Below are 19,437 nucleotides of genomic sequence, written 5' to 3'. Positions count from 1 at the left end.
AAAACGATTTGTTGGCTGAACAACCATTACTTATTAAAGTAATTTGATTAAACATAAAAAACTTAGTATTCATAACTTTTCAACCTCTACTGAACATATTAAGTATGTGTAACACAAAAATTCAAGTTACCAGGTGAACTTAAATGTATGCAAAAATAAAAATTAAAAACATAACTAATGACAACTACTATAGCAATTGCGTCAAAATTAAGTAATTCTAGCATAACATTAATTATAACATAACAAGTAATTATAGAGCCACGTGATATGCGAATGTCCCATGATGCCTTTCCTGCCACAATTTCTGACATCTTTTGTAGCCATTTTGTGAAGCACATGCACAGTAAAAAAATCTCAATTTCATAATGTTCTTTCAACAAAGGTAATTAAGTAACTTTTTTGTTGAGGGGCGTCAATTCATTATTTTGTGTTCACTGAATGAAATAAGCATAATCATCCTGCTAACAAATATTATTTTGTTGACTGGATGTAGATATATAAGTTTTTGTCCAATTCGTTTACCAAACTTGCCAAACTGAGCAATCTGAACAAGCAATAAAAAAACAATGGTCTGAATGGTTCCCAGCAGGCATTGCGACATGTTCACTTCTTTGGTTAATATTTATTGTTTTCTGGCTTTATTTATGTTGATAAGTTGTTATTGTTAGTTATATGTTGTATTTAGAGTTATTATGAAAGAATGATGTTTGTTAATGTCACCATGATTGAGAACTGTGTGTTCAGTGTAGAGGGCGGCACAGTGGGTTAGCGCACAAATTGTGTACAATGGACACTTCACTATCCCATGATGCTCCGGGAGAGGAGTTATCCAACTCCCGTTGTCATATTAGGAAATGGCGGAAAACGGCAATGTGGCTGTATTCGTGCTGGAATGACATGACGTGATGACCACGTATATCACGTGATGTTTCAACATGGAATCTTATTCATACTACCAGGATTAATTCTATACAGTACCTTAACTGTACCTTACTGGTTTGGGACCCTACTCAGCTTGCATACCCTGCGTATAGGGAGGATCGGCTCTGCCCGGAGCTGCCTTAATGCGCAACACTGCCTACAAAGTTATTGCCTCATGAGGTAGCAGTGCAACAAGTCAGTTTAACATGTCATGCTATCACCTGATGAAGTACACACAAACTTAAGCAATACTGTACATTAAAATTTAAAGAACTTAAAAGAAGTCACAATAATAATATCAGAATATCCAAGGCTGGTGCTCAAGGTTAAAGCTCAATTAATGTTAAAATCGTTGACATTATAAAATCATTTCTCCTATAAGTAATGAAATCTCCTTCTGTCTGTTGATGTTATTCTGTAATCTTCTTTCAGTTTTCATACAGAACAATATCTTCTTGCTGTTTTTCTCCTGAAAACACCACATTATAACACAAACACATCAAACAATATCTGTCAGTCAATCATTTCTAATTATAATGTCAGTGGTTTATTAATAACAATTAGCAGACAGTATGTGCAGTGTACACTGTGTAGTAAACAGTAAGCAGTATACTAGTATTATATTATGAACATACTGTAGCGAAATAAAAAATACAAATTATTAAGTGAAGTTATTTCAGAACACAAAGCGAAGCTGTTTTTGTCAGAAACTTTACTCAAATTGTAATAATGTAAAATTTTGTATGACACTGATGGATGTCTAATTTTGTTATTATTTCCTTTATTAAGTGTAAACAAGAAACTTGTTAAACAAGAACCCTCTCCTGATTCTGAGTCTGATGTTTGTTTGTTATTTGTCAGTGTAGAGGTCAGATGTGAGGTCACAGATGCAGTAGTTGTAGCAGATGCAGTAGTAGCTGCGGATGCAGATGCAGTAGTGGTTACAGTAGTAGTTGTTGTTCCTGTATTCAGACAGAGTTGAAGAATCATCTCCATTCATATTAACTGTAAACAAGAAACGTGTGCCTTCTCCTGAGTCTGATGTCTGTCTGTGATTGATTGGTGTAAAGGTCAGATGTGAGGTCACAGATGCAGTTGTTGTTCCTCTAATCAGACACAGTTGAAGAATCATCTTTTCTCTCTCTGAACCCCACAACACATTGACACAACTCATGAACTAACTGATAAACCTCATCACTGTAAACAATTAAACCTCCAGATCAGAGAATGAATTCATCCCGGTCACTTGTGTTGTTGTTGTTGTTGTAGTAAATCAATAAACATTCATAGTTTAAAGCTCACCAGGACAATAGTTTAAAGTGATGCTCTTCTCTCCATGACTGATGTGATTCTTCACGCTGCAGATGAGGTTTCCAGAAGTTTCCCCATCCAGATTAATGGTGGTCTTATTTTCTTGTGCTAATGGTTGTCCATTAAGAGTCCAGTTGAAGAAGAGTGAATCCCCCTCAGAGGAGCAGAACGCCCCCCTCACCCCACTGATGCATTCGACTAACACATTCACTGAGCCAATAGGAGCTGAAGGGACACATCACAGTCACATCATAAATACAGCACACACAGGGTTAAGAATGGCATACTTGCATACTACACATACTATATCTGCAGTGTTTATAATGTGCACAGCATGTTCATATCTGTTTGCATGTAATACTAAATAAACAGGTGCCGTCTACATCCAGAGCATGATAACCTGTGCTGTATTGTACTCAACCCTTAATTTATATGATCAGGAGGTCAAGGTTTAGCTGATTAACTGTATGCATAATACAAATACAGTCTTGTTCAAAATAATAGCAGTACAATGTGACTAACCAGAATAATCAAGGTTTTTAGTATATTTTTTATTGCTATACGTGGCAAACAAGTTACCAGTAGGTTCAGTAGATTCTCAGAAAACACATGAGACCCAGCATTCATGATATGCACGCTCTTAAGGCTGTGCAATTGGGCAATTAGTTGAAAGGGGTGTGTTCAAAAAAATAGCAGTGTCTACCTTTGACTGTACAAACTCAAAAATATTTTGTACAAACATTTTTTTTTCTGGGATTTAGCAATCCTGTGAATCACTAAACTAATATTTAGTTGTATGACCACAGTTTTTTAAAACTGCTTGACATCTGTGTGGCATGGAGTCAACCAACTTGTGGCACCTCTCAGCTGTTATTCCACTCCATGATTCTTTAACAACATTCCACAATTCATTCACATTTCTTGGTTTTGCTTCAGAAACAGCATTTTTGATATCACCCCACAAGTTCTCAATTGGATTAAGGTCTGGAGATTGGGCTGGCCACTCCATAACATTAATTTTGTTGGTTTGGAACCAAGACTTTGCCCGTTTACTAGTGTGTTTTGGGTCATTGTCTTGTTGAAACAACCATTTCAAGGGCATGTCCTCTTCAGCATAGGGCAACATGACCTCTTCAAGTATTTTAACATATGCAAACTGATCCATGATCCCTGGTATGCGATAAATAGGCCCAACACCATAGTAGGAGAAACATGCCCATATCATGATGCTTGCACCTCCATGCTTCACTGTCTTCACTGTGTACTGTGGCTTGAATTCAGAGTTTGGGGGTCGTCTCACAAACTGCCTGTGGCCCTTGGACCCAAAAAGAACAATTTTACTCTCATCAGTCCACAAAATGTTCCTCCATTTCTCTTTAGGCCAGTTGATGTGTTCTTTGGCAAATTGTAACCTCTTCTGCACATGCCTTTTTTTTAACAGAGGGACTTTGCGGAGGATTCTTGAAAATAGATTAGCTTCACACAGATGTCTTCTAACTGTCACAGTACTTACAGGTAACTCCAGACTGTCTTTGATCATCCTGGAGGTGATCATTGGCTGAGCCTTTGCCATTCTGGTTTTTCTTCTATCCATTTTGATGGTTGTCTTCCGATTTCTTCCATATCTCTCTGGTTTTGCTCTCCATTTTAAGGCATTGGAGATCATTTTAGCTGAACAGCCTATCATTTTTTGCACCTCTTTATAGGTTTTCCCCTCTCCAATCAACTTTTTAATCAAAGTACGCTGTTCTTCTGAACAATGTCTTGAACGACCCATTTTCCTCAGCTTTCAAATGCATGTTCAACAAGTGTTGGCTTCATCCCTAAATAGGGGCCACCTGATTCACACCTGTTTCTTCACAAAATTGATTTCTCAGTGATTGAATGCCACACTGCTATTTTTTTGAACACACCCCTTTCAACTAATTCAACTAATTGCCCAATTGCACAGCCTTAAGAGCGTGCATATCATGAATGCTGGGTCTCATTTGTTTTCTGAGAATCTACTGAACCTACTGGTAACTTGTTTGCCACGTAGCAATAAAAAATATACTAAAAGCCTTGATTATTCTGGTTAGTCACATTGTACTGCTATTATTTTGAACAAGACTGTATTTCTGCATATACACACTGGTTTAGATACTAATTTAATTCATAGACAGTATGCAGTGTACACTGTGTAGAAAAGATCTCTAGAGAAAGTGTGATAGTATTTATTCTGAGGCACTTTACCTTCAACATTCACTTGAAGTCCTGATGTACTGTAGGTATTCGTTTGCTTCTTAAGTCATAAAGGTCTAATGTGTAGTTCCCTGAATCTGCTCTGGTCACATTGTTTATAACCACAGTGCCATTAATGATGATAACATCAGATCTGTTACTATAAAGTCCAGATTTAATGATTGTGCCATATTCTACAAATTAAAATCTCTTCTTTCTTTAATTCCAGTCTAGATATATTAATATCCTGAATCATCCGTAGAAAGATTTTGTCTCCCAGAGCTGCATAACAGGTTTCTGTCTGATTAAAATTGCAGATCCGATGCACACCTTCAGAACAAAACATACACAAAAACATTTAACAACAGAAACATTTCAACATATTATAATAGACAGTCTGAATGTTTTTTGCTGGAATAAATATTACTCTCATCATAATTTAAAACTAGCAAGGCAACATATTACAAAATTAACTTACATTATTACAACTAAAAGACAGGTGTATACTATACAATAAACCATTTTTAGTGCAATTTAGCACCATCTTTTTTGTGTATAGCTGCCCAAATGTGATTAAACAGCATCATAACATTTAGTTTGATGCTGTTTAATGCTCACTTGATGCTCATTTACATGAGCCAGTCTGAAACAAAACCAGCATCAGTCCAGAGATGATCAACATTTCTCTGAAGTTGCCAAAAGAGTAAATCCATCAGAAGAGCGTGAGTCCTGAAGCAGACTGTGATGTATGAAGATCTTTCACTCAGTCGCGTGTCTGACAGACCACATCTGCTGATACTGGACTCACAGAATCAGCAAATTTTGTCAGAAATTATTGGTCAAAAGTTTTCACCAACAGACTTGGCAGGATAACAGAAATATATAACATCTCATCACAAGAAATGTTTATAAAACAGCAAGTAAAATCACTTACGTTCTTTTAATAATGGATTTGAAATAAGCAATCAGAAAAGAGAGAAATACCCAGGTCTGATACAGTATATATTTCTTTAGACCAGGGGTCTGCAACGTAGTAGCCCACACAGAGTCTGTGAGGTGCCTGCCAAAGCACATTCTATTAATAGTCTCAATTGTAATATTTATTTATTACATATTTTTTATATTAGCTTGGCTTGGTTTACATGTGTAACATTTTAAACAATACTAAAGCATATCAACAAGTAAAATAAAATCAACAAGTAAAACAAAAAGTTTTGAGTAGGCTATATCAAAAAGTAACCCTTCAGCTTGATTTATCCATTGGGGTAGCCCTTGCTCACAAAAAAGTTGGAGACGCCTGTTATAGACGAACTCTCAAGAACTCACTACATCATCTATGAAGACAAATACACAAATACAGTTCAAATGTTGAAAATATTTATATTTTATGTATTTCCAATATACTGCTTCCTTGGCCATCGTCATGACATTCAAGGTATCTGGAGGATTTCTAAAAATCAAATTTAAGACTTTAAAGACCTTTAAAAGGAACTGCAAATTAAAATTACAGTAAAAAACATGATTTGCATGATACAGCTTTTCACAAAACAAATTGATAAACTTCCCATTTCAGCCTTGGTCTTTCGCTGTGGTTTGCACAAAACAGCAAACGTATTAATAATGGAAATTCATTATCTGCCAGACACTTTCATTACAGAAGTATAGAGGTTTTCCCAGAAATGACAGCACACAAAGCAATGCAGAACGCTGGCACCTGACTATGAAACTTGCAGCAGTAGCGCCAGTGAGTTATATGTCTTTTACTGGTAATTTTGACAGATCGCTCCCCGAACATTTCTGTTATTTAGCAGCATTTCACAGCATCTTTGGCCTGGGCTCTTTTATCCACTCTCTGCTGATCCTTTGCGCTCCCTTTTTTTGCACAATTTATAGAGAGCCATGGGCAGTGCATGGCTAATGTTGCGTCTGTTATGGCATTTTTACATTGCAAAGTCCGTGATTGCCTGATTTGTAGATTTTGAGAGGTTCGTCATTCATTCATCAGTCTATCACATGTCTAGCTGAGCTGACTGCACAGCAAGCAGGTCAAATGACCACCAGACCACCGGAAAATGTCCCGGTGCTCCAGATGGCCAGTACGCCATACATAAAATTTTGAATTACCGGAAGCTAGCCATATTCATTTATTAATTTTTAAATATGGAGTTTTTTAATGACAAAACTGCAAGGATTACCCTCAGAAGTTCTTTTGTTTATCCCATGTAGCCATTTGGATTACTTTTGTGAAAGCTGGATGCACAGGTTTGGGACTTGAAAGAGGAGAACTCCATATCCTTGCATTTTAAAAACTGAAAGCTCTGGGACATTTTCTAAAATAACTGAAAATCTGTTAGTCTGAAAAATTATGGATATATGCATCTCAGACGGCTTGAGGGTGAGTAAATCATGAATTTGACATAATTTTTGCCTGAACTATCCCTTTAATCACCTGATAAAGTAGACACACACTTAAGCAATACTTTACATGAACATTTAAAGAACTTAAAAGAAGTCATAATAATAATATCATAATATCCAAGGCTGGTGCTTGAGGTTAAAACTCCATTAATGTGAAAATCTTTGATATTATAAAATCATTTCTCATATAAGTGATGATGTCTCCTTCTCCTTCTGTTAATGTATTTCTGTAATCTTGTTTCAGTTTTCATACAGAACAATATCTTCTTGATTTTCTTCTCCTGAAAACATAACATTATAATCATTATCATCACAATCTTAAACATTAATGATTCAGATGCATCATAAGTGTTTGTCACCTGGTGTTTGTGTGCTGGTGCGCTTTCTGATGTAGATGTGAAAGCCTCCTAACAGAAGCAGAAGAAATATCATCTGTAAGGTCCACACTATCACAAACATCCCAGAGACTGAACCTACAGTACAACACAAATACATCAAACATTATCTGTCAGTCAATCATTTCATTAAATCATCAACCCATCTGATTATTAAGCTATGTAATGCAGTTTGAAGCCTGGGGTTACTGGGGTATTTTATCCAGCTTAGAACGCGTTTCAACCAATCAGAATGAAGGAGCGCACATACTGTCTGGAAATATAGTTATTAATCTAAACCACTGTCTTTAGAATGAGATTGTGAGATTTTGTTTTTGTTTTGGGGTTTTTATGTGATAATTAAGTAAAACTGCGCCATTTTTGCTACCTACTAATTTATGAAAATAAACACCACATTCTTATTTATTTATTTTTCAACAATTGCACAATTAATGGCGGTATCTAGATAAATGTCAATAAACATCTTAAACAACTTCTGTGCCAATGATGAGTTCTCACAGCAATCCAAATTTCCACAATTATCCACTAGATGGATCTTACACAACTTATAAAATACGTAAGCAACAGTAAAAACTCTGTGTTTGTTTTAATCATCACTCTGAATCTGATCTCTAACAAAAGTCATTTACAAAAATTAAATAATCTCAGCTTTTTGCTTAAAATGTGTTATTTTTGAAGAACCCGGCACATATTTGAGAGGTGAAAAAAGAGAACAAATGAAGATAGGATTAAATGTTTTTTTTTTTTTTTTGTGAAAGCAGAGAGATTTGATATGTATGATTGTATGTTTACCTCACTGCTTCTTGGGGCTGATTGCTTTAATAAACAGTAAGCAGTATACTACTAGTATTGTGTTATACTGTAGCAAGGATTAGTCCATTTTCTTAAAAAAAAAAAAAAAATCCAGTGATTAAAGGCGCTCTAAGCGAATAATGTGCGACGTCACTTCCTGTTGATGTTTGAACTGTTTTCAAACAGACAGAGCGTAGCTACCTCCTCCCCCTCCCCCTCCCTTCCGTGCTTTCATGAACGCGCCCAACCCCCACCCCCAAATCCTTCTTGTCGTTTATTGGCTGGAACACTTTGTTATGGTTTCTGTTTGTAGGTTTGGCCATTTGTTGATATTGCCGTTTGTGAAGCCGGGGCTGTCTACAGAGATCGCGTTTTTTTACAGTTTGATCAGCGGACAGGCAGCAAGCAGATAGTGAGGAGATGTTTCCGGTATGTAACAAAAAATGTTTTATGGTCTAAAACGCTTCAATTCGCTTAGAGCACCTTTAAGTAAACGTCATAGTTTAAAGCTCACCAGTACAATCGTTTACAGTGATGCTCTTTTCTGCATGACTGATGTGGTTCTTCACACTGCAGATGAGGTTTCCAGAAGTTTCCCCATCCAGATTAATGGTGGTCTTATTATCTTGTGCGAGTGGTTGTCCATTAAGAGTCCAGTTGAAGAAGAGTGAATTCCCCTCAGATGAGCAGTATGCCCACCTCACCCCACTGATGCATTCGACTGACACTTTAACTGAGCCAACAGGAGCTGGAGGCAGGGACATGTCACAGCCACATGACAAAAACAGCATACACAGGGTTTAGAATGACATACTTGCATACTGCTCATACTATTCTGCAGTGTGTATACTGTGTACAGCATGCTCATATCGGTTTACCCATTGGCATTCTGGTCTGAAAACGAGGTGTGTTCAGGTGCATTGTTGGCGCGTTGCTATTTTGAGGCAACTAAAATACGTTAGAAGGCGTAAAGAGCTGCTTCACTTGTAGCCTGGTAAGTAATTAAATGCTTTGCTTTAAACAAAATCTTGACTTCTCGACCCTTTAAAGTCTTGGTCTTGTCTCGGTCTCGGCCTGTCTTGGTCTTGGTTATGACTTGGTCTCGGTTTAGGTGGTCTTGACACTACTGGCTTCCTCCAGCGACAGCAAAAGTAAATGTAAAGTAAAAAATGCAAAGCAAAATGGAACTTTACCGATAATAAATATGATCATGGATTTCTTGTTGAGCTCTTTTGCTTCTATGACAAACTGCTCAAATTTTTTTTTGTGGACTAAAGCTGCTTTGTGGGAAGCCCTTATATTGAGCTTGTTTGGGTGTGTTTTATGCAAATTACCAACCTTGTGCTCGGGGCGTAATGCTGCGTTCCAGAGCCCAGTCAAACCAGTGGGACGTGGGACTTTTCCTTCCTGGAGTGTACTAGCTCCTACTTCAAAGCGTTCCAGGCAATTGAAGTGGAACGTAAACAGAAATCATGGATGACCGCCGCTCTAAGCTTCATGCTAACAGATAATAATGACAATTTCATGCCATAATATAAAAAACAAGTTGTGTTCAAATTACAGTGTTTAAAACAACCCAACAAGCAGAGAAGTACAGTTTTTAGCAAATTCGTTGATGCTTTACTCCTCATGACGCGATACTCCATGGGCGCCACCATTATCCTCCGACTGACTTAATTTTGCAAAGTCGGGGTAGGTCGAACTCCCCCGAGTTCGCCGATAGGAGGTTCTACTTCGACAGGCATTCCAGTACACTTTTTCTAGTTGAAGGTAGGATAAGTCCCACGTCCCACTGGTTTGGATGGAACTCAGCAGAGAACAAGTATAAGAACAAACTCATGTGTGTACGCTCGTGTTGTGAATTAGACGTAAAGTTTTCGTAAAAAATAAAAATTTTGTCATAATTTACCCACTCTCATCTTGTTACAAACCTTTATATGTTTCTTAGTTCTGATGAACACGAAGAAAGATATTTAGGGAATGGTTGTTACCAAACTGATCAGAAGCCCCACTGAATTCCATAGTATTCTTTTTTGTACTATCAATGGGGTTTTTGATTGTAATTTTCATTTTGGGTGAACAATCTGTTAAAGGGGGTTAATTTGGACACTCCAGGTTACATTTGAAATAATACACAGATGAATTAACTGTACTTACTATACATTTTAATATCAAATGAAATGGAGGCGTTTCTCATGTCACTCTGCACATGAAGCGTGTAGCGACCCATTTCCTGAAAGTTCAGTCTTTTCAGAAACAGCAGGGCTTCATACCTACAGAATCATCAGGTGTTTTTATAAAACCCTTTACAAATAACACTTTGCTTACAGATTCATCATTCTTATAGGCAACTTTATACAATAAAGTTTATAAAACAGAGCATTTTAAAAAATATATATATTTTTATTATAGTTTTATTTCTGACCTGTCGTTATAGTTGTAAAACTTTTGCTCTAGGAGAGATGCATTATGGGGTACTGGAATCTCCCACCAGTGAGATGTCAGAGGGGGGTACGCTTCAATCAGAACCCTCAGATCTACATCGTCTCTATCACTGACTTCAATGAACAGACCGTTATGGGTGAGTTTAGATGAAAGCTTCGCTGACAGTCGAATGTAGGGCTCATCTGTCGCAAATCAAATTGAACATCAGTGAGGATTTTAAAAGGTTTCCAGTAAAACGGCAGTGACTGGCGATGTTCTTACCCAGAACCAGCAACTGAGTGGTGGAGCTGTTGGCTCCAGCTTCATTCTGCCCTGTACAGGTAATGTTTCCTGAATCAGAAAGTTGGACAGCTGGAATGGTGAGGACGCTCATAATGACAATTTGATATTCTGCCATTGCAGATTTTTCCTTAGCATCAGGCAGCTAGGAATAAACAAAAGTATGGAAATAAACTTATATTAAAAGGGATTAAAAGTCATATTTAAAAAAAATCCAGATCCAACACACCCAAATAATTACCGACCTATTTCCAAGCTGTCGGTCTTGGCCAAAGTCCTCGAAACATTTGTCAATAATCCATTAAAATAATTATTTTAATAACATCCTGTCTGATTTTCAATCTGGCTTTAGAAAACAACATAGTACAACTACAGCAGCCTTAAAGGTTTTTAACGATTTTATTGAATCTGTTGATAATAAGAAACATTGTGCAGCTTTATTTATCGACCTATCAAAAGCATTTGATACTGTGGTTCATACTTTACTGCTACAAAGACTATCTAATCATACAATTGGCAATCTTTCAAACAGAACTCAATGTGTACCATGCAGAAGGATTCATCTCTGGTTCACTCAATGTTACTAAAGGAGTACCACAGGGGTCAGTCCTTGGACCACTTTTATTTACTATATATATAAACAATATTGCTCAAAATGTTCATAATGTACAGTGTCATTACTATGCAGATGATACAGTTATTTATAGTTCAGCATCCACACCCAATCAGGCTCTTTCGCAGTTACAGCTTGCATTTGATATTGTTCAGCGTAATTTATTTGAATTAAAATTCATTTTAAATGTTGATAAAACAAAGTTTATGTTGTTTTCTAAATCCAAACTAATCTCAAAGAACAATCTTCTGCCTATTACTACATCTCAAGTTTCAGAAATTGAGTTTGTGTCTCAGTATAGGTATCTGGCGATTTTAATTGATGACGCTCTCTCTTTTGGCCCTCATGTTGAACAATTGGTGAAAAGATTGAAAGTGAAATTGGGTTTTTATTTTAGAATTAAATCCCGTCTTTCCTTTGAGGCAAAAAAGAGGCTTGTTGAAGCGACTTTTATGTCTGTACTGGATTACGGTGATGTTATATATATGCATGCATCTTTACAGTGTTTACATGCTATTGATACTGTTTATCATGGTGCATTAAGGTTCATAACAAATCTCAAAACCCTCACTCATCACTGCGTGTTGTATGCTCGGGTTGGCTGGTCTGCGTTGTCCATCAGAAGACAAAAACACTGGCGTGTTTTTATAAATCTATCCTGGGTTTACTTCCGTCTTATCTTTGTACATACATTTGTAAAAAGTATGCTTGTAGCTATAGCCTCTGGTCACAAGAAATATTTGTACTGTCCGTTCCAGTGGTACGTACTGAATGTGGGAAAAAGGCAATTAAGTTTGCTGCTCCTTCTGCCTGGAATTGTTTGCAAAGTTCTTTAAATCTGAGGACGCTGGTTTCGTTGGACAATTTTAAAAAACTTTTAAATGATTTGGAGAAAGAAACATCGGGCTGTAGATGTTTTAACTAGTTTTATATTGATAGTGGAATTTTGATGTATTTGCTTGTGTGTGTATATGTGTATGTATTGTTGATGTTTTTTGTTCAAACTCAAATGTGCTTGTATCTGTCAATCTTGGCCAGGACGCTCTTGCAAAAGAGATTTTTAATCTCAATGTGCTTTCTTTCCGGGTAAAATAAAGGTTTAATAAAAAAAAATAAAGTTAACCCTCCACCTGCCATTGACGAATTATCTCTTCAATTATGACAAAACGCTTCCTTGACGGGTTTTTACGGCAACCTCTATTTTTGCTATTAACCACTAGGTGGCGCTCTTACCTAGCTTTTAAAACACCTGATCCACTGATTCAGAAACAGTAAAAACTCTGTATATGTTTTGATTAATGTTTTGAATCTGATCATTAACAAAAATCCTTTACAAAAATGCAATTATCCCAGCTTTTTGCTCAAAATTTGAAATTTTTGAAGAAACCTAAACATATTTGACAGGGGATAAAAAGAAAACAAATAAAGATAAGATAAAAAAAAATTATTTCAGTTTTGTTCGTTTGTTCGAATGCAGAGGGTCTGTTATATATCTGTTCAAGCACATTTGAGTTTGAACAAAAAACATCAACAATACATACAAAAAAAATATATAGGTTTGTAACAACATGAGAATGAAAAAATTATAAGAGAATTTTCATTTTTGAGTGAACTATAACAAATAAACAAAAGAGACTTTGCATAAAGAAAACATATTGACATGCATAAATACTATACAAAAGATGCATAGATTTAAGAAACTAATATTTTACATAAAAGGGTTAAGAGGTCAGAGGTCAAACCTTTCTTGAGGAGTGCGCCCAGGTAACATTGTAGTTAAAGTTTGGGTTATTTGTGGTACAGCTGATTTGAAGTTTCTCTCCCACCAATCTGACGTACTTGTTTCTTTCCAAAAAAACATACGGAGGAAAGCGTAGTCCTGGAAATATATCAACACCGATATCTGTTATCCTTCTTGACGTGGTGAATGTTAATAATGTAGTAACTGCTTATTGCACAATTTCAACATTTTTGCATTTACTCACTTTGTATGACGTTAATTTTGAAAGTCTTTGACACTTTCTCAATTCCTCTTATTCTTGCACTGCACACATATTGTGCGTTATATTCAGGGTGAACGTTTCGAATCAGAACACCCTTCTTGGGGTCAAAGGTAATGTTCATGCCCTGAGGCAGAGCTGAATTGTTATCCATACGAAATGTGAAGTCTGTGGCGTTGGGGTCGGTCAGTAGACACGGTAACAGAAGATCTTCACCTTCTCTCCTCACGTAACTCAGAGGTGTGCTCGGACTCACAAACAGATCCTGTGGATCTGTACGATATTTAGTTTTTTTATTACACTTCGTGTTAAAGATCATCAGATAAAATCAAAGATTTATGACATTTGAGGCCATCAAAACATCTATCTGCAAGTTTACAGAATCGTTAAACATCTTTTTCTAGAGCAAAAAATGGATTTAAACCCCAGCTACAGTATTGATCCAAACGTTGCTTTCCAAAAAATATGATTTTTATCCGCCACTGTCTCCTGCTTGTAACCTCAGACTGACGCCTCTTTCAGACCGCCAGTGAATAGCAGTAGCAGAGTGACACAATCTCATTCATTTCAATGAAAGCTTGGTGACTGCTGGCATGCATTGAGTAGAGACAGTGACCGTTGGTGACTGGATTGGGCATTTTCAGTGATGCTAATAAGTTAAGAAACATTTAGCTTTATGCAAATGATAGTGAATTTTGGGAGCAAATACCAATTAGAGCAAAGCAGTGAAGTTTTACTGTCATCCAACTATCTTCAGTTAATAGAGTGTACGGTACTCATTTGTTTATCACAACCAGATTTAGAAATGCTTCATTGAAAGAGACTAGTGAAACACACTGAGAAAGTCACTGGTGGTCTGAATTAGGCTCTAGATTGACGAACTTTGATCTTTCAACCTTTTTAATAGCAAATGAGAGTCACTGCTACACCATAGCACTTATGTTTTGTTCCTTCATGCGCAGGGTGTCTAAAGTTCAAAACAACAAATATATATTCACTTACCCCTCACAAACACATGCAGAGAGGAAGATTCATTCGATTTATCTTTGCTGATGTAACTACAGGTGTATGTGCCAGTAAATTCCACTGTGGCTTTATCCACGTGAAAACTCCGGATGTTTCCCGTTTCTTTGGAGATGTAGCGTTTGTGTTTATTCAGCCGAGGAACCCATGTTACTGGTCCATCACCTTCACACCTCAGATGAAGAGGAGAACCAGAGTCCAGAATCACATCAGTACCCGACAGGACATCAGAGTTCACCGTGATCTTGAGTTGAGACCTACCTGTCAATCAAATGGCAATTGATGATGCCACATATGATCTGATACTCCAGCATTCAATAAGTTAACTAAAAGACATACAGTATGATGTCTGTTTTTTAATATCTTGTGGTCACACCATCAAAATGTCTTTAATAAAGTTTAGTAAGAAGTAAACAGTGTAAAATGTGATATCACATGCTAAAGTCATGTACAAATTTCTTTTTAATCAACCTGTCATGACACCAAAAACCACAATACTGTCATGGTTACTAGTTCCTCTAATCTTCATATGACATCTACTGCAACATCTTCCAGTTTACACATTTCTCTGTAAAAATTCTCAGATGGATGACACTTTAGCAGACACAATAACTGACTGATCCTTCAATCATGAGATCTCCTGCTCACCGTAAAGCAGTTTTATTAGCGAACACTATAGTCGTGTTCAGTGGCGGCCGGTGACTTCTTTTTTTGAGGGTGCTCGATGCGAAGTTTGTCACAAAAGCCCATCATGTGTGTGGTTCCTTTTTTTAAAAAATTGTGTTCTGCACCAGCCCAGTCTCACGAAATTTCGTTATATAGTCACGTATTTTTTTGATTCTTTTTTCGTGCTATTATCACGAAATTTCGTGTTTTTTCGTGATCGTATAACGAATTCCTGTTTTCGTGTGATTATCACGTATTGGTTACTCAACTGTTTTGTCCTATTTTCTTACCATTGTCGCTTCGGTTTAGGGTTAGATTTACATAAAATGACATCCCTAACCAAACCCAACTCTAACCCCAACGCCAGGCGACATATAAAAAAATAAATCAGAAAAAATAGTATAAACCAATATATAAAGTGACTTTCTAATGCAAGCACCAAATCTAACCCTAAACCGAAGCGACAATGGTTTAAAAATAGGAAAAAGCAGTTGAGTAACCAATACGTGATAATCACACGAAAACAGGAATTCGTTATAGGATCACGAAAAAACACGACATTTCGTGATAATAGCACGAAAAAAGAATCAAAAAAATACGTGACTATATCACGAAACTTTGTGAGACTGGGTAGTCTGCACTCATGTGTCTTGTCAAAATAAGTCCCTGCTGCAGACGCATCTAAAGGGTTTATGATAAAAGAGACGCTCGCGTTTGCCAGATACTCGCATAATCTCATGCGTAATCAAAGTTTACTGTTAAGGGAGTGTCTTGCATGTATTTTGTAAACGTGAGCATCTCTTTTATCATAAACGGTTTTGACGTATGTGAGGCAGGCACTTATTTTGACAAAACACATGATGCAAACATAATCTCTTGAAAAGCAGAACACATATTTTGTAAAGGGAGCCCCAGTCACGAGCCGCCACTGGTTGTGTTAGTACTTCATCACTGTGTGGTTCAGCCTACAGTATATGTTAAGGAAAGGTTTAAATGTGAATGTCTGGCATGATGACTGTGGCCAGTTGCATAAACATAACCACAATTTCTGAAGATCCTTTCTGTTTCACAAAATGTTCTTTGTGGTGTAAAAAAAGTTCTTCAAATTATAAAATGGTAAGAAAGAAATTGCTCATCTAAGAACCTGACTGCATGGTTCCTTAAGGAACCAAAATGGTTCTTCTATGGCTTTGCTGTGAAGAACCCTTTGTAGCACCTTATAAGAGTGTGTATATGATCTATATGGCTCAATTTGCAGAAAACGTCTCAATCCTTCTTTCACTTCTGCTTCAGTTTCTGACACACATCACTGTAAAAAAAATCTGTAGAAATTACAGTATTAATGGCTATTACTGGCAACTAGCTGCCAGTAACTTACTGTAGATTTTACATTTATGTTATTTACTGGCAACAGTTTGTTCAAAGTTAAATGAACATGAAACATTTAAGTCCTTATCTACTACAGTAAGTTACTGGCAACCAGCTGCATAATTACAGCAAATTGTTTATAGAGAACACATACACACTGTGCATGCAACCATCAAATTCTGACCCACTGCATTTTAAACATGAACCCCAACATCCCAAAAAACTTGTTTTTTTTTATATATATACACATCGCCCTCTTAATACACACCTTTAACATTTCAATCAGAATTTTAAAGTCTCTTACTAACTCATTACATCAGTCTATATAATTAAGTAACGAATAATTGATGACGGCTCGAATTATTCAAAAATAATAAACACCCAAGGTGGTAATGCGGCAGGACACAGGCATTATTTTCAATTATACCTTGGGGCTGTTGAATGCTTTAGTTACCCCCAGAGCAATGTATGTGGTAACCGTGGTATAAGTGGAATAATTGACAAATTATTTGAAAATAATGCACACCCGCAGTGTAACGGCACGACACACATTACCAACTAGGGTATGCATTATTTTTAAATAATTCAACGGCCCGTCATCAATTTTTCTTACATAATTCAATACCAGAGTCAATTATTTTGCTTATATCATGGTTACCACAAACATTGCTCGGGTGGTTATTTTAAGACTTTTGGCAGGTTATGTGTGTGTTTTACAGAAAAAAATCAACACCTGTGGAACATTTCTCAACCAGTTAGAATAAAGCATTTAACAGCCATGTGCTATAACCAAATATAACTGAGCCTATTAGCGGCAGTGCTTTTCAAATAGCATGAGCAGACAAAAATTTTATAAACAGAGAAACAGAAACATTTAGCAGTGACTACAAAAATTTAAGTTATACTTTTAAAGCATTTTAGAGAAATCCATTTAACAGAATCATGAGACATTCGTTTCTATTGTTACACCTTCATCAAAAAAACACTTTTTATCTGTACTGTATGTTTCATAATGCACAAAGATGATGTGTAATAACCAAACATGCCATTTTTAAATCAGCTGCTCATACATCTTAAAAATCTCACCTAAATCTTTTGAGTCTTAGTAAAAATATAGCTATGAGCTAAATAAGCTCTGAGACTTGACAAGCCTTGATTTGTTCTCATTTGTGGTTGTTACTCAATATCAGAAGTGTTGAGATCAGATGAGATTCTTACCATGGACTCGATTGTCCAGCAGCCCTAAAACAAAAATGAAAAGAAGCATCATGGACCTGACCATGAACCTGTTCGATGTCCTGAACGATGTTCCTGAGAGTTTCTCAGTCTTGAGTTAGTTCCTGCTCTGAGAAAATAAGGAATGATTTCAATGTCCTTCAACAGTGACTTCTCATTTCTGTTTGACAGCATATGACACAACTGGAAAATCAACTGACAAAATATAATTTTACAAAAAATCTATATCATTGTTCATTTAATCAAATGGAAATGAATAAAGCTTGGGTCGTAGCAAGCTTTTCATAAGTGCGGGGGATGGATGAAATTTTGAATTTGGTGGTATTGTGTGTTGTTTTGTTGCTACGATGCTGGTCTTAAATTTTATTCTGCATGGTATTAAAAAGGTCTTAAAAAGTCTTAAATCTAACTCTTGTAAACCTGCAGATACCCTGAGTGAATATTTAAAGGAAATATTATTAAAAAAAAAAATGCAAACACTATCTAATGTTAATAGGCTACTGTGTTTTAAATTTTTTAACATTTGAGTGAAGTTTGAGTGAAGTTTGCTTAATTTATTGTTACACTTTAACATTGAATTATGTTGTTATAGGTGCAAGACCATTGTACCACTTGCACCGAGACATTTCAAAAGATTTCAAAGAAGACCAGATTCAGATACTTTGTGCATGTAAAATTTAGCCTTTCATATACAGTTAAGGGGTTAGTTTTGGGGTCCTCTGAGCTTAGAGGAGGAAAGGAGGGGGGGGAGGCTGTGAGACTGCATGATAGTGTGATGTTTGAAAACCAAATGTGGCTCTGTGGGACATTCAATGTAATCTATTGATAGTTCTGGTTGTTTGGGTCTTTGTTATATATAGATCTTATTTAATTTTTAAACCTGGACACCCAGACTTCATCAATTTTATGACTACTATTAATGGCTGCCTCTTCATCTGCATCTGGTGTTTGCTGACTGTGTTCAGTGGTTTTAACTTCTGTTCACATGAGCTACACTGTAAAAAAAATCCGTAGAAATTTCAATGTTATTGCAGCTGGGTTGCCGGTAATTTACCGTAGATTTACATTCATGTTATTTACTGGCAAGAGCTTGTTCAAAGTTAAATAAATTTTAAATATTAACAAGTCTTTATCTTTACAGAATAAAACTATACAATAACAGCCTCATGCAAAGCATTCTGGGAACCAGAAATCATCATCAACCTTTTTCCGTTTTTTGCTTCAGATTTTGTTTCCCAGAATGTTTAGCTTGATGCTTTTTTTTTAGTTTTACTCTGTAAAGACAAAGACTTGTAAATTTTTAATGTTCATTTAACTTTGAACAAACTCTTGCCAATAAATAACATAAATGTAAATCTACGGTAAATTACCGGCAACCCAGCTGCAATTTCTACGGATTTTTTTTACAGTGTACGTTTAGATGACTTAGTATAGAGTAAGGCTGTGTCCAAATACACACACTTGCTGTCTTCACACTTGACTACTTACATGACGTATTTCCTATATTTGGAATTTCCTGTTGTTCTAGTGGGTGTGAAGATCCCAAGCATGCACGTGTCTTCAGTATGCTTAAGTTCAGAGGACGAAGCAGATTTTTTTAACAAAAAAGCTAATCAAATCTATTTGAACTTCAAGTACACGTGCACTTGAAATGACCGTGGAGAAGATCTTTGTTGAGGTCTATAACATAAAATTATCTCAAGTATCGTTGAAGCAGTTGCTGTGAAATTACTTAATGTTTTTTATTCTA

At 36.3% G+C, this 19,437-nt stretch overlaps 1 protein-coding gene across 3 annotated transcripts; it reads right to left on the bottom strand.

Moving 5' to 3' along the window:
- Nucleotides 1–5,984: 5,984 nt before the first annotated feature.
- Nucleotides 5,985–17,794, bottom strand: LOC135763063 (macrophage colony-stimulating factor 1 receptor). 3 transcript variants are annotated; one of them, XM_073812127.1, is made up of 10 exons: nucleotides 17,670–17,794; nucleotides 14,397–14,678; nucleotides 13,380–13,667; nucleotides 13,137–13,273; nucleotides 10,764–10,926; nucleotides 10,483–10,684; nucleotides 10,215–10,330; nucleotides 8,572–8,805; nucleotides 7,230–7,343; nucleotides 5,985–7,151 (listed from the first exon to the last, which is right to left on the bottom strand). In XM_073812127.1, exons 1-10 carry the CDS (start codon nucleotides 17,731–17,733, stop codon nucleotides 7,111–7,113), a joined length of 1,641 nt encoding a protein of 546 aa, XP_073668228.1. In that variant the 5' UTR covers nucleotides 17,734–17,794; the 3' UTR covers nucleotides 5,985–7,110. The 3 variants fall into 3 exon arrangements, with proteins under 3 accessions (XP_073668228.1, XP_073668229.1, XP_073668230.1); XM_073812128.1 differs by having other exon boundaries at nucleotides 7,230–7,337; XM_073812129.1 differs by having other exon boundaries at nucleotides 7,230–7,277.
- Nucleotides 17,795–19,437: the final 1,643 nt, after the last annotated feature.

The sequence above is a fragment of the Paramisgurnus dabryanus genome, chromosome 16, assembly GCF_030506205.2.
Source record: "Paramisgurnus dabryanus chromosome 16, PD_genome_1.1, whole genome shotgun sequence".
Lineage (NCBI taxonomy): Eukaryota > Metazoa > Chordata > Actinopteri > Cypriniformes > Cobitidae > Paramisgurnus > Paramisgurnus dabryanus.
Note: the sequence above shows the minus strand (reverse complement) of the source record. Positions and strands in the feature narration are given on the sequence as shown.

Excerpts from the sequence above, each read along its gene's own strand:
- LOC135763063 (XM_073812127.1), bottom strand. The coding sequence starts at position 17,733 with ATGGTCAGGTCCATGATGCTTCTTTTCATTTTTGTTTTAGGGCTGCTG. Across the intron at positions 13,668-14,396 it reads TCTGCATGTGTTTGTGAGGG|ATCCACAGGATCTGTTTGTG; the intron begins GTAAGTGAATAT and ends AATATCGTACAG. Across the intron at positions 10,927-13,136 it reads GGGCGCACTCCTCAAGAAAG|CTGCCTGATGCTAAGGAAAA; the intron begins GTTTGACCTCTG and ends GTTTATTCCTAG.